The 15,348-nt window shown below is 53.0% G+C and overlaps 5 protein-coding genes across 5 annotated transcripts; 3 read left to right on the forward strand and 2 right to left on the reverse strand.

Moving 5' to 3' along the window:
• Nucleotides 1–547: 547 nt before the first annotated feature.
• On the forward strand, nt 548–1,079 carry BDZ83DRAFT_652278 (histone-fold-containing protein; the record flags this gene model as incomplete). The annotated part of the gene is made up of 3 exons (XM_060510512.1): nt 548–566; nt 630–823; nt 882–1,079. 3 exons carry the CDS (start codon nt 548–550, stop codon nt 1,077–1,079), a joined length of 411 nt encoding a protein of 136 aa, XP_060364364.1.
• Nucleotides 1,080–2,367: 1,288 nt separating this feature from the next.
• BDZ83DRAFT_578950 (pre-mRNA processing factor 3) lies at nt 2,368–3,738 on the reverse strand (the record flags this gene model as incomplete). The annotated part of the gene is made up of 1 exon (XM_060505186.1): nt 2,368–3,738. The coding sequence occupies one exon, from the start codon at nt 3,736–3,738 to the stop codon at nt 2,368–2,370; it is 1,371 nt and encodes a 456-aa protein (XP_060364365.1).
• A 925-nt stretch (nt 3,739–4,663) lies between these two features.
• BDZ83DRAFT_578890 (RNA polymerase Rpb1) lies at nt 4,664–9,839 on the forward strand (the record flags this gene model as incomplete). The annotated part of the gene is made up of 2 exons (XM_060505178.1): nt 4,664–4,845; nt 4,907–9,839. 2 exons carry the CDS (start codon nt 4,664–4,666, stop codon nt 9,837–9,839), a joined length of 5,115 nt encoding a protein of 1,704 aa, XP_060364366.1.
• Nucleotides 9,840–12,737: 2,898 nt separating this feature from the next.
• Nucleotides 12,738–13,191, forward strand: BDZ83DRAFT_623254 (uncharacterized protein). The gene has a single exon (XM_060508372.1). It carries the CDS (start codon nt 12,790–12,792, stop codon nt 13,048–13,050), a length of 261 nt encoding a protein of 86 aa, XP_060364367.1. The 5' UTR covers nt 12,738–12,789; the 3' UTR covers nt 13,051–13,191.
• Nucleotides 13,192–13,965: 774 nt separating this feature from the next.
• Nucleotides 13,966–15,348, reverse strand: BDZ83DRAFT_720005 (uncharacterized protein; the record flags this gene model as incomplete). Its single annotated transcript, XM_060512236.1, has 2 exons — nt 13,966–14,230; nt 14,306–15,348. 2 exons carry the CDS (start codon nt 15,346–15,348, stop codon nt 13,966–13,968), a joined length of 1,308 nt encoding a protein of 435 aa, XP_060364368.1.

Here is a 15,348-nt window from a genome sequence, read left to right on the forward strand (position 1 = left end):
CCTTAAGGTACTCGGTAAGGTATCCCGCATATGCAGGACCTGTTTTCAGTGCCTTGCCTATGACCACAGTGGGTCTCCGGAGGCATTAGAAGCTGGGTACGTACTCTCCCCTGCCGGGTGTTTGAGAGAAAAAAGATGGGGTGGCGTCAGACTTGATGCAAGATTTCCAGCCAATCAAAAATGAGTCAACTATCCGTTTTGACAACAAAGCGCAAAAAACCCGCCTAAATGCGCCTGCCTTGCAAAGCAATCGCGCCTGCTAAAACGGCATTTTTCCAAAAAAGAACCCACGCCTGCCACGCTCACACCTGGCACTTCCCCTCCACCCGACCATAACCAGGAAGGTGCGCACAGGCCACTTTCCTTTTGGCGCACAATCACTCCCCTCTGCACGCGTTCCGTCTCCCTACCTATTTATTCCCCTCCACCCGTCGCCCACTCCTCATCCTTCTCTTCTACATCCACTCACAACACATCCACAACAACCAACGGGTACATCATCACCAACAAACAAATCCATCAAGTCCATCATCACACAACAGCAGCAATGGCCCGCACCAAGCAGAGTAAGTCGCATTTCCTTTGCGACATCTTCAGTCTACCCTTTGTACTGACTTGACTTTTCACAGCCGCCCGTAAGTCCACTGGTGGCAAGGCTCCTCGCAAGCAGCTCGCCTCCAAGGCCGCCCGCAAGAGCGCCCCCTCCACCGGAGGTGTCAAGAAGCCTCACCGCTACAAGCCTGGTACCGTCGCTCTTCGTGAGATCCGTCGCTACCAGAAGTCCACCGAGCTTCTGATCCGCAAGCTCCCCTTCCAGCGTCTGGTAAGTTGAGAACCACAGCGCGTCACCTCAATCGCATCGGCTAACACTTCTCTCCCAGGTTCGTGAGATCGCCCAGGACTTCAAGTCTGATCTCCGCTTCCAGTCCTCCGCCATCGGCGCCCTTCAGGAGTCCGTCGAGTCTTACCTCGTCTCTCTCTTCGAGGACACCAACCTGTGCGCCATCCACGCCAAGCGTGTCACCATTCAGTCCAAGGACATCCAGCTCGCCCGCCGCCTTCGCGGTGAGCGCAACTAAGCGACTGTCTTTTGATTTTCTCTTTTCACATGGGTGGCTCATGACTCGCGCGTTTGGGAATGCTTGACGAAGGGACCGTCTTGGTTTTGGGGGTAATCTGGCGTTTAACGATGCGTTCTTCAGAATAACGCAAGGGTTGTACATTAAACAAGCAGTAAAGGATGACTGCATGCAATGGCAAACACATTACGAACTACGTTCTCTTGCGCCCCTAATGCGAACGTGAAGCTGCGGCGTCAACCAGCCACACCGCCATCGTAGACCACAGCTCGCGCTCTTTGCCGTGCATGCCCCGCCATAACGCGGTTAGAGTGGCCCGCTAGACTGGCGATAAGACATCTCAAAGGCGCGACGCGTACCAACTGGATGCCTGAACGGCAGGCGCGTTCGCCCTGCGGCAGTGAACGAAAGCTTCATTATTATGATGCTTGTGTTTCTCAAAGGCAAGATGTTGTTTTTAGAGGTGGACAATATTGACTAACAATAGGATGTATGCTGGTGATATTTCTATAAATGTATCCTGTCCTGATTCAGTCATTGTACATGTGTTTTTGCATACTCAAGCACCCCTTATCATTGTTGTCCGAAAGATCGAGCATATATAGATATCTTGATTGCTGTCCCGCCTCTGCCACCTTTGTCGAAGCTGCTTATCGGAGATGTCGCGGGGACGGAAAGGGGAGGGGGGAGAAGCGGTGTACAACGTAGATTACAAGGAAATCGAACCGCTTAGATAGCCATTGGACTTGCAGGACCTTCTTCTTTCCCAGGTCCGATCGCGCCTTAACCAGAGGCAGGCTGCTCTCGCTGATCCAGAGCTGCGGGCTGACAATGCCGTTCGTTGCGTTCCCGGCAGACCACGGCCAGACTGTCTCCGTCCATCGGGGCTGGCCGAGCTGACTTGGGCGGCACGTACCACATCAGAGTCATATCTACAGGCGACAGCTTACTTTCGCAGTGATATGAGAGGCGTTCAAAATTGATGGAGCAAGGTACAGCTCGCAAAAAAAGGTGGGTGAGAAGAATGAGCCTCAAGGATCACATAATATGGAACAAATTCTCGATAGGTACGACCCAAACTGTTTGTCCATGGCAAGACTTGGAGTGCAGTTGATCGTTTGGGTATTCACAAGTAATATCACAGCCACATCAACGACGAGCGAAATTGAGCCAGAACGCATTGACTGTCCGCCATGAGCTACAAGTCCAACACGGAGAAACTCAAGTCTGATTGGTATTCTATTCGTCTGAGACGATCTCTCATTGACTACTGGCGAGATTCTCTAATTTACATGTTTTTCGCAACGGCCCAAAAGTTGTCCATCTTGGCTCGGGCCAACGCGTCCCTGGCCTCGGCATCAGATTCGCAGACCTTGCTTCCCCACTTGCGGTATGCCCTCGCCTTCTCTTCGCCTTCAAACACTAGCTTACACTCATTGTGGGACATGTCTTTCAAATTGCCGCTCTCATTTTCTGCCACCAGCCATTCGCGAACCTGTTGTTGAGACTTCCCTTCTTGCGAATGTGCATTTTCAGTCCAGTCAATCCGCTCGAGCATGAGCTTCTTGTACTTGCGTATACTGTGCTCGCCGCCCTCAACGATGACAAGATTCATCCTTGGGTGCATGATGCAAATCCCCGTGAGAGCATGCTGTTCGGCGTTCTTTTGGATCCTGAATCTATTCCGGCCGTTGGCGAGACTGCCAATCTTGAACACCAAGATATGGATACCCTTTGCAGCATCTTTTTCTTGGTTCGTAGCAAGTTTGATGTGCTTCTCTTCCTTTGTGAGCTTCCGTTCTTCATTGGCCTCCAAGTGATTCTGCTGGCGCTCAGCGATCTGCCTGTTGACAAGGTTTTCCACAGCCGTTGGATCCTTCACTGCAGAGTCTGCGTAAACACGCATCATGTTGCTCTTCTTGACTTTGGGGGGTGGAGCTGGCACTAGCCCAAGTCTGATCTTTGCTTGCTGCTCCTTGAGTTCGGCCATCCTCCTCTGCCTCCTAGTCTTGGCCATTTCTTTCGGCGTCAAGTACATCGGCTTCAGGGCTGGCGTATTCTTCTCCTGCGGCGGTTCCAGCGCGACGGGGTGCTGTACATATTCCGTGATGATGGTGTCTTCTTTGATCTTGAGTTTGGATTCGTCGTCGATACAGTCGTAAGAGGGCCCGTCGACCAATCCACCGTCGAACCATTCTATGTCTGGAGGAGGGTCGACAACAAGGTTCTTCTCCATCTCCAATTCATCTTCGATGCCAGCTTTCCTCGTTTGAGCCGCGATTCTCTTCTTCATCTCCTCGAGAGCAGCTTGTCGCCGCAGCGCCGCGGCTTGCTGGATGAACTTGCCCTTGGCATGGAAGTTCAGCGACCGAGCCTGACGTTGTCTTCCACCTGCGGGCTGTGCTGCCTGCTGGTCGTTGAAATACGGGTTGGCCAGCGGCGCATCGCGGCCTCGCCCGACAGCATCTGGGGCTTTGAATCCAGTCGAGAACTTTGAGTCAGAGTGCGGTCGACTGCCGGATGACTTTCCATCGTTAGGTCTAGCTGGCGCCTTTGTCTGGCCGAGACTCTCGAGGACTGGATGTAGTCCGACGTTAAGGCCTCCTTTAGCCTTGGAGACGCCGACTGCCGCGGCGACTCTTGCTTTGAGCGCGGCCATCTTATCGGCAGCCGATTCAGGTTTCGAAACCCGGGAGTTGGGGTCATGACGAGGCCCAAGGCCTGCCGAGTCTGATTGTCGATCCATTGCGACGAGGCTAATATGCTGCCACCTTTCTACACGACTGAGGATAGGAGCCAAATTGTGGAATGCACGTCTTTCCGAAGGTACAGGTGCTTCGTCGGGAGGATGTCTAAGCCTGGACGCTCTCTCGCTGGGCCGATCGTCTTCGCGGGGTTCGCTGGTTGTGTATCGCAGTCGGAAGGGTAAATCATTCGCAGAGACCCCAAAGCAACAACCATGGGCGGTAGAGGTCCGTAAAGAGGATTCGGTGGTGGCCCCGTTGCACGGTTGATGGGGCTCACTTGTGGTTGAGGAATAGGAAATGTCTCTTGAGAGCTGAAGGGAAACGTCCCTATTATGGGCTCGAACAGGCAAGGTGGCTGTTGGTTGTAGGCTCTGGTCAAGTGGGTGGCTACGTAAACGTTCGTAGTGCCCGTCGTGAGGTAAACACAGGCACAGAGGCTAGGTACCTAATAAAGCAGCACGCAGACAGGGGAGTGAACACTGTGCAAGGTAAGGTACCTTAGCTTGATCGCAACCTGGAAGGTCCCGTCTCTTCGTCTGGGAATGCCTTGGTGCCTTGCGCCGATAGCACAGTGGCAGACAAAAAAAAAGTGCAGGACCCACCAGATAAGGCGGGTCTTCGTTCTGCCGACCACCACCGCCAAAAAAAAAAAGTTCCCCTCGGTCTCCCACCGACGATTGCTGCTCTGGACCATCCGCCCCGGTCGTATTGAATTTGCGATCGAGCGAGTGCCTCTTTGAAGCGGAAGCTGTATGGAAAATTTGCTTCGGACACCACTCCTTCTGCCGTTCCGACTCAGATTGGTGCCAGGCTATTACCTGACGCCTCAACGGCAATATGAACATCTCTCAACCCATTTCGTCGTCCGTTGAGACGGTCGAGTTCACATTCCTCACCGAGGAAGAAATCAGAGCAATCTCGGTCAAGCGCATTGAGAACGACAGCACATTCGACAATCTTCTGAACCCCGTTCCTGGTGGTCTCTATGATCCTGCTCTTGGGTCATGGGGCGATGCCCTGTATGAAATGCCCAGATTATCCCTTTTCCTTTGCTCAATTGACTTACACGTCTCTTCACAGCTGTGCAACCTGTAACTTGAATCAGTCTTCATGCCCGGGCCACGCCGGCCACATCGAGCTCCCCGTGCCGGTATATCACCCTGTATTTCTCGACCAGGTTCTCCGTCTTCTGAGATCGCAATGCGTCTACTGCAAAGGTTTCCGCATGCGCCATCGCGAAATCAATCGATACTCTTGCAAACTTCGACTGCTGCAATATGGCCTTTTGCACGAGGCTCACTTGGTTGATGCCATTGGAGAAGAGCTCAAGGGCCTCGCACTCCCGGGTGTGCCTACCGATTACGAGAGCGAGGCCGAAGAAGAGGGCACCTCCACGGTCGACAACATTATCGGGGCCCGGGAGGCATACGTCCACCAATCTCTCAAATCACACAAGCTCAATCTGGGCGAGGTCAGGAAGGGCAAGCACGAAGGTGCTATCGAAATGCGGAGAGAGCTCATCAAGGACTTTCTGACACAAATTACCAAGTCCAAACGATGCGACAACTGTGGTGGTATCTCGCCTACCTACCGAAAGGACCGCTTCGTCAAGATATTCGAAAAGGCCCTTAACGAGAAGGATATGGGTCAAATGGCGCAGAAAAACCTACACCTCAAGGACTCCATGGCGACAGCAGCTCACCAGCGCAAGTCGAAGCGCGGCAACACCGACACCGACGAAGGGGTTGCCGACGTTGATACAAACTCATCGAGCGAGGAAAACGATGTTGACATGCGTGATGCTAATGACGATGACCTCGAGATGGAGGAGGCAGAGTCCAGAGTTGATGCTGTTCGTCAAAGCCCCGGGCAACAGCGATACCTTAGCGCAATGGAAGTTCGCGCACGTCTGCGGGAGTTGTTTGACAAGGAACAAGACATTATGTCCCTCGTCTACAATTCGAAGCCAGTGACCAAGAAGGCAGCCAAGGTTTCTGCCGACATGTTCTTTATCCGAAGTATCCTTGTTCCCCCTAACAAGTTCCGACCCGAAGCTCGAACTGGCGATTCTCAGATTTCTGAGGCACAGCAGAATTCTCTCTACAAGATGATCATGCGGAACTGCGGTAGCATTGCGAGAATATACCAAAGCGTGGGTGGCACAGACCAGTACGGAAGAGCAAGAGACATCAACGATTTGCACCAAGTATGGACGGAATTGCAAGAGTCCGTCAACTCTCTGATCGACAAGAGCAAAAACCCCGTCCAAGGCGCAGCTGCGAAAAGGAACGAAGATGGCATTAAGCAGAAGCTGGAGAAGAAGGAAGGCCTTTTCCGAAAGAACATGATGGGAAAGCGAGTCAACTTTGCTGCCCGCAGTGTCATTTCCCCAGACCCTAATATCGAGACCAACGAGATTGGTGTGCCTCCCGTTTTCGCACGCAAACTTACCTACCCTGAGCCCGTCACGAGCCACAACTTCAAGGATCTGCAGCAAGCCGTCATCAATGGTGTCGATAAGTGGCCCGGCGCAGCTGCTATCGAGTACGAGAACGGACAAATTGTCAACCTTCGCTCCAAGTCTGCAGATGATCGCCAGTCTCTTGCCAACCAACTCCTCACGCCGACCAACGCCCAATTGAGTGGCATGAAAGGCAAGAAGGTTTACCGACATTTGACGAACGGCGATGTTGTTTTGATGAACCGTCAGCCGACACTCCACAAGCCATCAATCATGGGTCACCGAGTTCGCGTGTTGCCGGGAGAGAAAACAATCCGAATGCACTACGCCAATTGCAACACGTACAATGCTGATTTCGACGGCGACGAGATGAACATGCACTTTCCCCAGAACGAGGTTGCCAGAGCTGAGGCTCTTCAGATCGCCGACACAGACCATCAATATCTCTCCGGCACGGCAGGCAAGCCTCTCCGTGGTCTAATTCAGGACCATCTTTCAGTCTCCGTTGCTCTTTGCAGCAAGGATACCTTCTTCGACCGAGACTCATATCAGCAGCTCATCTACTCCGCCCTCCGCCCAGAGAGTGGTCATATCCTTGGCGAGAGAATTGAGCTCCTTCCCCCTGCAGTCATCAAGCCAAGACCTAGATGGACAGGAAAGCAGGTCATCAGCACGATCCTGAAGAACATCAAGCCACCAAACGGAGAAGGGCTCTGGATGTCCGGAAAGTGCCAAGTCAAGGGCGAGCAATGGGGCAAAGGTCATCTTGAAGAGGGCTCAGTCTTGTTCCAGGACGGACATTTCCTGACTGGTATTCTTGACAAAGCCCACCTGGGTCCTAGTTCAGGCGGTCTGGTCCATTCCATTCATGAAGTCTATGGGCCTGCTGTTGCAGGCAAGTTGCTCAGTGCCATGGGCCGCCTCCTCACTCGCTACCTGAACATGCGGGCCTTTACTTGCGGCATGGACGATTTGCGGCTCACATCGGAGGGCGAGCAGGCTCGAAAGGAGGCATTGAAGGCAGCCAAGGACGTCGGCCTCCAAGTTGCGGCCAAATACGTTTCTCTGGAGGACAAGGCACCTACGAGCACAGATCGGGAACTGCTCACTCGCCTAGAGGAGGTCATGCGCGATGACACCAAGCAAGAAGGTCTCGATCTACTCATGAACCAGAGCGGTGGCGGTGTTTCAAGCGCGGTCACAGCAGCTTGTCTTCCCGTCGGCCTGGTGAAGCAGTTCCCCAAAAACCAGATGCAGTCTATGACAACCTCTGGTGCCAAGGGTAGTCAGGTTAACGCTAATCTCATTTCATGCAACTTGGGACAACAAGTTCTTGAGGGCAGGAGAGTCCCTTTGATGGTTAGCGGAAAGTCTCTACCCTGTTTCAAGCCATTCGAGACCAATGTTCGTGCTGGAGGCTACATTGTTCAGCGATTCTTGACTGGTATCCGACCGCAAGAATACTACTTCCATCACATGGCTGGTCGTGAGGGTCTTATCGATACAGCTGTCAAGACGTCTCGCTCTGGTTACCTGCAAAGATGCATTATCAAGGGTATGGAGGGACTTACAGTGACGTATGACTCGACGGTGCGAGATGCCGACGGCACCCTTGTGCAGTTCCTCTACGGCGAGGACGGCCTTGACCCGACTAAGCAGAAATACCTGACCGACTTCAGCTTCATCCTCCGCAATGTTGGTTCCGAGTCAGCCCAGCTTAACTTCAGCAACGGCTTCAGGGAACAATTTGCCGGCACCAAGGACGAGATCCTCAAGCATATGAAGAGTGCAATTAAGCACGCAAAGCTTGATAGCCCTGGGGCAAAGGATCCCATCATTTCCCTGGTCAACCCTGCGAGAGTAGCATTTGCGACATCCGAATCCTTCTACGAGAAAATGACAAAGTACATCAAAGACAACAAGGATGGTCTCATTCGCGACAAGTCAAGCAGTCCATCTGGCTTGGTGGATGCACCCGCCGTCAGCAAAAAGTCGGCAGAGCTTGTGTTCGCGGCCAAGTACATGCGATCACTCGTTGAGGCTGGTGAGGGTGTCGGCATTGTTGCTGGTCAGAGTGTGGGAGAGCCTTCGACACAGATGACCCTCAATACATTCCATTTGGCAGGTCACTCGGCAAAGAACGTCACGCTCGGTATTCCACGTCTCCGTGAAATCCTCATGACGGCAAGTCGATCTATCTCAACACCGGCCATGACACTACTTCTCCATCCTGAGTTGTCCGAAGCTGAGGGAGAGGTATTTGCAAAGTCCATTAGCGTTCTGCCTCTTGCCCATGTGCTTGACACAGCGACCGTCAACGAGCGCATCGGAAAGGGCATCCATGGTTCATTGGCCAAGCTGTACGATGTGAGGCTCAACTTCTTCTCTGCTGCAGAGTACACCAAAGCCTACGCCATTGATCCTTCTGATGTCATGGATACCATCGAGAAGCGATTCCTGGATCACCTCCTGAAGATGATTGGTAAGGAAATCAAGAAGCGCAGCAGCGATTCCACCTCGGCGACGCCTGAAGTTGGCGTCAAGTCTGGCGTAGTAGAGATGGTCAGTGGCAACGGTGAGGCAAGACCTACCAACAACGACGATGATGACGACGACGAGGATGGCGATGGTGACGCCACGAGTGCCAAGGACAGGGCAAACCGGGACGAGGCTGTATCATATGGTCCAAATGATGACGAGGATGACGCGATTCAGCGACAGATGGAACGGGAAAATTCCGAGGACGAAGATGAAGGGTTTGAGGGTAGCCCACTGCCGGCAGCCGACAAGAACGGCTCTGAGGACGAAGATAACGGGGACAAAGACATGGACAGTGAGGATGGTGGCTGGAGAGCCGAGCGAGTAAAGCAACTCTATTCTCCCGTCACCAAGTTCAACTACGACAGCGCAGGAGAGTGGTGCGAGTTCACTCTCGAGTTCACGGCAGATACCCCCAAGGTATTGATGCTCAACATCGTGCAGGCGGCGGTCAAGAAGTCAGTCGTCCAGCAGATTCCTGGCGTTGGCTCTTGCACCTTCACACCCGACCACAAGATCACAAACGCCGCTGGCAAGGATGTGACAGTGTCGGCCATCTACACATCGGGTTGCAACCTCGTGGCCATGCAGAAGTATGGCGACTTCATCAACCCGAACCAGATCACTACCAACGACATTGGCGCCGTTCTAGACGTGTACGGAGTTGAGGCATGCCGAAACAACATCGTGTCTGAATTGGCCGGCGTCTTCGGCGGTCACGGTATCAGTGTCGACAACAGACACTTGAACCTCATCGCCGACTACATGACGCGCAATGGTGACTACACGCCCTTCAACCGTAATGGTCTGCGTGGCAATGTTAGTCCCTTCACCAAGATGAGTTTCGAGACGACCCTGGCTTTCCTCAAGGACGCCGTTCTTGATGGCGACTGGGATGATCTCAAAACACCCAGTGGTCGTATTGTCATGGGCCGTCTGGGCAAGATTGGCACGGGTGCCTTTGACGTTTTGACGGCTTTGCCTACGCATCATATGTCGTCCAACATCGAGTGAGCTTAGCTCCCTGTCTGGCTACTCGTATCTGTCTTGCTTTGGGTTCTGGGATTAGGAGTCGCTATGGCAAGTTGTTTACTGACCAATAACTGTACTTTGTATGCGGGATTGATAGAGGTGGCATTCACCTGAAAAGTAATTATGAATTACCAAGATATTTATTCATTAAAGTATGTTCAAAAGACGTATACGATATTACAAATACAGTCACACGAAGAAGGGGATGACGCGGAAAGTGAATCGATGATCATACGGAGTGTCTCCCCCCTCCTTTGCGCCTGGGGGCGCGGTCTCAGTAGATTCGAGAAAGTGATAAGGGTATGTATGTACGTATGCGAAGTAGGGCAAGGTAAGGTCGTCTACGTGCCTTACACTACAATAACTGCGGATTGCACGGTGTGACACTTCCGTCGTGTCCACGAACCGTTCAAATGTTCTCTTAACACGGATGCCATACATAGGATTTAGGCGTGAGGCTTGTTTACGGCCTGACACTCCTGCTGATGGCCAAGGCCGTAACTGATTACCCTGCCTCCTTTGTCAGACCGACGACGCATGCACAAGTGGCGCCCGTTGTGTTGGCGCATGTGTTGAGCCAGCCCTACCAGGCAGTAGAGCCGAGACATGACGGAACTTAACAGAGATGGGGGTGGGAAACACCCTCCATGTGAGAAGGGGGCACGGTGCGGGTAGGTGGCATGAACGGCGGCCAGGCGAACGCGATGCGTCTCACTTGCCTGCATCCCATCCCATCCTCTCGACTGACCGATATGTGACCTTGGGGTGTGGGTACGAATTACAGATGTTTGGGTGACAAGCTGCATGCATGGAGATGATACACGCGGGCTCGCAGGGCCAGTGAGGGGAGAGACGAGGATAGGCGCCGAGAGAGACGAGAAAATGCGACGCTACCGCGTTTGGGGGCGGTTACTGGAGGGTGCATGATGCGGCCATGCCCACGACTACGACTGTAACCCGGAGATCCTTTGAGGGAGAGAGGGAGGGAGAGAGAAGAGTCTTTGAGTACCTAGGTAGGCCAAGGTATAACGTACGAGTACCTCGGGGAAAGGAAGAAGCCGTTGGTTAGACTGATTCGAGACTGCACGTCATAGAGTTGTCTGGGTTGGAGAGGTAATCATCGATCGACGCTCACTTCTTGGTGAGCCAAGTCTACCACAAAGTGAACTGGGTGAGCAGGCGGGTAGGTGTGTGAGGTGCTTGCCAGCCGGCGGGCGAGAAGGGGACGGGGACGGGTACGGGGACGGATGAGCACGCTGCCTACCTTACTGGTAATCGGCAGAATGCGACCCCAAGGGTGTTGGGTGGTTATTGAATGCTACCAATTGCGTCAATGACATGTTCAGAAACATGGCCTTGAACACCTGTGGCGCGTGAAGGGTGAGAAGAAAGCCCTGTCTACTAAGTTGATACCTGTGGGGAGGAGGAGAAGGGGCGGGGGGGTTATCAACTTGTCACCTTCCGATTTGAAGAAGCATCGAATGTCATGATGTGCATGGCTTTGGGTTGTTCCTCTACAGGGCTGTCCGGGAATCATGGCTCAGTACGGAACAATACGTGTACGGAGCAGACAGTCACGCAGTGAAGACACTTTCTTTCAATTATTGGAATGCCAAAGACACCAATATCTAATGCAACGCTGCACCAACAGCAAGGAGAAGAGCATTGAGCAGTAAGGCACTACCTATGTGATATGTATCCGTAGCCTAGAGGGAATTCGGGGAGAGCACACACCACACCTAATACGGACCCCGGCCATGCCCTTGCCTTTGCTGGGTGCCCTTGCCGTTACCTGCGCGAATCCCCGCCGTAGCGCGCCCCGCCGAGACCGAGGAGACAAATCAAAAAGGGATTGCTGGACAGTTTCCGGTGTCCAGGGTGCTGTAAGATGTTCGATACAACGTGCCATCGGTCCCGAATGGTGTATCGTACAGGGCAGTAGTCAGCTGTGAGTATGAAGTAGGATAGCGGGTGCAAGACAGGGGAGAGCGCGAGAGTATTGTACTGTGTAATGTAAGTAAGGCAAGGTAAGGTAGGCAGTCAGATGGGTAAAAATGTACAGAGTACCGAGGTATTTGAGTATGGACTGTGTCTTATCTTATGTAAGCAGAAAGGGAAGAGAGAGGCGACATAAGGTTGAAATAATTCGCTAATGCTGGTGTATACCTAATCCGCCAACCCTTTGCGTTATGGTAGCTATCAGAATCCGAAATCAGCCGCTATTGTGTCTGTACGGAGTAGTTGGTGTTGCTCGACGAAAGGGACCAGGTAGTTTGGAATGGAAATGCAGTGAAGAGATGCTTGAGGAATCCGTACAGGGTACCTAGGTAAGCTAGTACTGTGTCAATATCCGTATCCGTAGGAGCTCTTGCCTTCTCTACGCAGTAAGGTAGTGTACGGATCAGGTACCGAGTCTTTTCTTTGGGCAGAATGGAAAGTTCGCCAGAGAGTCCAGCGCTGTCATTCTTCAAGGTAAGGTAGCGGGCCGTGGGTCTCGTTCCAGCTGTCAGCGTGCGGTGCAGCTTGCTCCACGCAAAATCCCGCCTGCCAAGAGCTGCAATGACCGGATTTGGTCAGGTCACGATACCTCAGCGTTTGTACCGCAGTACGGAGCGATACGTCCTCTTGACACACACAGAGAAATGTACTTCTTGCCATGTACTTGTCGCCATGTGCTTTCCAAGAGACGGGGTGAGGTGAGCAAGGACCACCTGTCCACGTCCAACACTTGCCCGTCGCCCGCCCGGGGCTGTTGGCTCCAGCTCCCGAACTCCCGGTCCCACCCAACTGCTAGGTACGGCCCTGTGTGGAAAGATGCATGCCTTTCATGCTCCAATCTTCAACCCAGTTCGCCTGCAAGTTCCCCCTCTCCTCCACCACCCTCTCCGTAGTCCCAAGCCATGTGCCATCCAACGTATTTCCGTACGAATACATGCTGCCTCTGTCACTCTTTGCTGACAACCGGCTTTCCTCGCTCCCAACGAGGGGGTCAACCAGGAGGAATCGCACCTCATACGGACAACACCATCGTCCAAGATTCACGTTGCAACTCTTCGTCAACCGCACCACAACTCTTAGCCTGGCGCTTGTATGGCCAATCGCATACTTGCCGTTCGGCCCTATGGCTTATGTGGCTCGTAGCTCACTCTCAGTGGTGATGTGCCTCAGCATCCCAGTCTGGGATGGCACCTAGCCCTACCATGTTCAAGCCGAGCTTTGGCACGCAGCGGTTCACGTCCGCAGCAAGCCTCTTTAGGCCCGGAGTTCTGCATGCACTGCGTCCAACGTCTTGTTCTGCAGCATAGATGCGATCCTACGTCGCCGCCTTGTTGGCCTCAGTTTCTGTCTAGTCGTGCTGGAAGATGCCGTCAGACGTGGCATGCTCAATCGTGTCGTCGTCCGTAATAACTCGCGTCCCCTAAATATCTTGCATGTCCGGCCGATGTCCCCTCGCACTCCCCATCACCACGGAAGCTGACCTTGCCGGGCCTGCCCTGGCCTCTGTAGGTTGTCCGTTGGAGCTTTGTGCAGCAGGCCAACAAACAATCACGAAATTTGGAATTTGGGGCCTCTGTTCCTTATGTTGTGCCGCCGAGGGCTCTGGTCGGACACCACCTGCCTTACCATACCGTTATACCCTGCTACTTGGAAATTGGGAGCTCGCTCCTTTGTCTTCAATATGCGGCCTCAAGCGGGGCCAGGCTGTTGCCTCCATGCCATCCACATTGTAGATCCCGGCTTCGCAGTGTAGAATCCACGGTATATGCCCTGAATTGTATCCGATTGGTCAAGGTACAGTAGTTTCATTGCAATTGAAGGCCTTACTCGGCCGTATAGCTACTACTGCTATTGCTTCACTTACCCTTATCATGCCCATCAAATACATTCCGTCATTAAAGTATTTCCTCCTGCCGTGCCCGCTCAATGCTCCAACGCCATGATTAAGACATTTACAGTATCTCCACAGCAAATGATTTCTCGTGCGTGCAAATCAAACCAAATCCTCCAAAGCCAGTTCGAGTTAGTGTTACAGTGATCCCTTAGACGTCGATGAGAAAGGCTTGTATGACACACAGCTCCTTCACGAGAGGATTAAGTCGCCGTTCCATTACCGCTGCCAACTATCGCCATGTGTTCCATCACTCGTGCCAGACAAGACGCTTCTACTCCTGTAAGCAGATGATTCGGGATGTAAAAGGCTATTACCGCCCCCCATCGGCGCGTTGATGGGAGGCAGAGGTCCCGAGCCGGGTCCCATGGGATGTATCGGCCCTCCCATGCTACGATTGACCGGCGCTATGCCTCCAAAACCCTCCACACGAAGGTCGCAAGTGCCAACGTCGAAGCGTTTGGAACATCCATCATCCATGTGCCTAAAGCTCGGATTAGTGATATATTCTTGGCAGCCACTAGTCTGTGTGCCTCCAGCCGTATCTCCCACAACTTACCTGCGAAGCGTGTCCTTCCGGGCGAATAACCTTCCACAATAGTCGCAGCGGTGGTTTTTTTCCTTCATATGAACGCTTTGGTTGTGTCTCTGAAGGTCTGTCTTCCGGACAAACCTCTTATTGCAATCGGCCACTGGACATGGAAATGGGTATTCCCGCTTGTCGTCATGTGTATCCAGATGTGCCTTGTAGTTGTAGCTGCGACTGAAGAGTTTGCCACATCCTGCAACTTGGCATTGGTACTGAGCGTCCGCAAAGGATGTCATCTTCCGTGGCGCTCGTTTTGGGCGGTTGTGCTTCCCGTCTTCTGCCCGCTTCGAGTCTCGACCAACAGGAGCTGGCTCCCCTGCAGGAGGGTTTTGGTAGTACTGGTCCACGCCATATTCGACCTTGGACCAGCTTGGAGATTGGTTATCTGATAGATAGTGCTGGTGAAGATTGCCGTACGTGCTTGATTCTGTCATGTAAGGCGTCTGCATTGAGCGTGGAGAGGCGTAGTGTGAGGCGTCAATTCCAGATCCGTACTCATTGGCGTTCTCCATCTTGATCCTCGGTCCCAACGAACTTGAGGCATGTCCAACTTGTGCATAGGAAAGCGAACTCCTGGACGAGGATGGCCCGGGTGAGCGCCCCGGGGAGTCTGTGAGAGACTGTTGATGGTGGCCTAGCGCGGACGAGTGGGATGGCGGCAGAGGGTATGAGTCGGATCCATATGAGGCGGATACTTGCGAGTCGTACTCAGCAAACGGGTCGTATCCTGTAGATAGAACATTCGGGATGGAGAAGGATGAGGATGAGGGCGCCATGATGTCGGTGGTACTCCAATCTACCGGTGGTCGAGTATCCAAAGGCGGCAAGGAAATATCTGCTTCGGCTGCCTGATCCAAGGAGCAGAGTTGGTCGGCAGCGTATAAAGAACTGATCTTGTACTGCTGAGCCGCCAAGTCTGGAGACGGATATTCAAGCGAGGAACGTTCCGATGGACAATAGGTGTGAGTTGGAGATGCCGGCGACCTGGTAAGAGATGGTGGTGTAAGATCCAT

Source organism: Colletotrichum acutatum (assembly GCF_030867785.1).
Source record: "Colletotrichum acutatum strain CBS 112980 chromosome Unknown BDZ83scaffold_53, whole genome shotgun sequence".
NCBI lineage: Eukaryota > Fungi > Ascomycota > Sordariomycetes > Glomerellales > Glomerellaceae > Colletotrichum > Colletotrichum acutatum.

Coding starts and splice junctions, on each gene's coding strand:
- BDZ83DRAFT_623254 (XM_060508372.1), top strand. CDS start 12,790: ATGCTGCCTCTGTCACTCTTTGCTGACAACCGGCTTTCCTCGCTCCCA.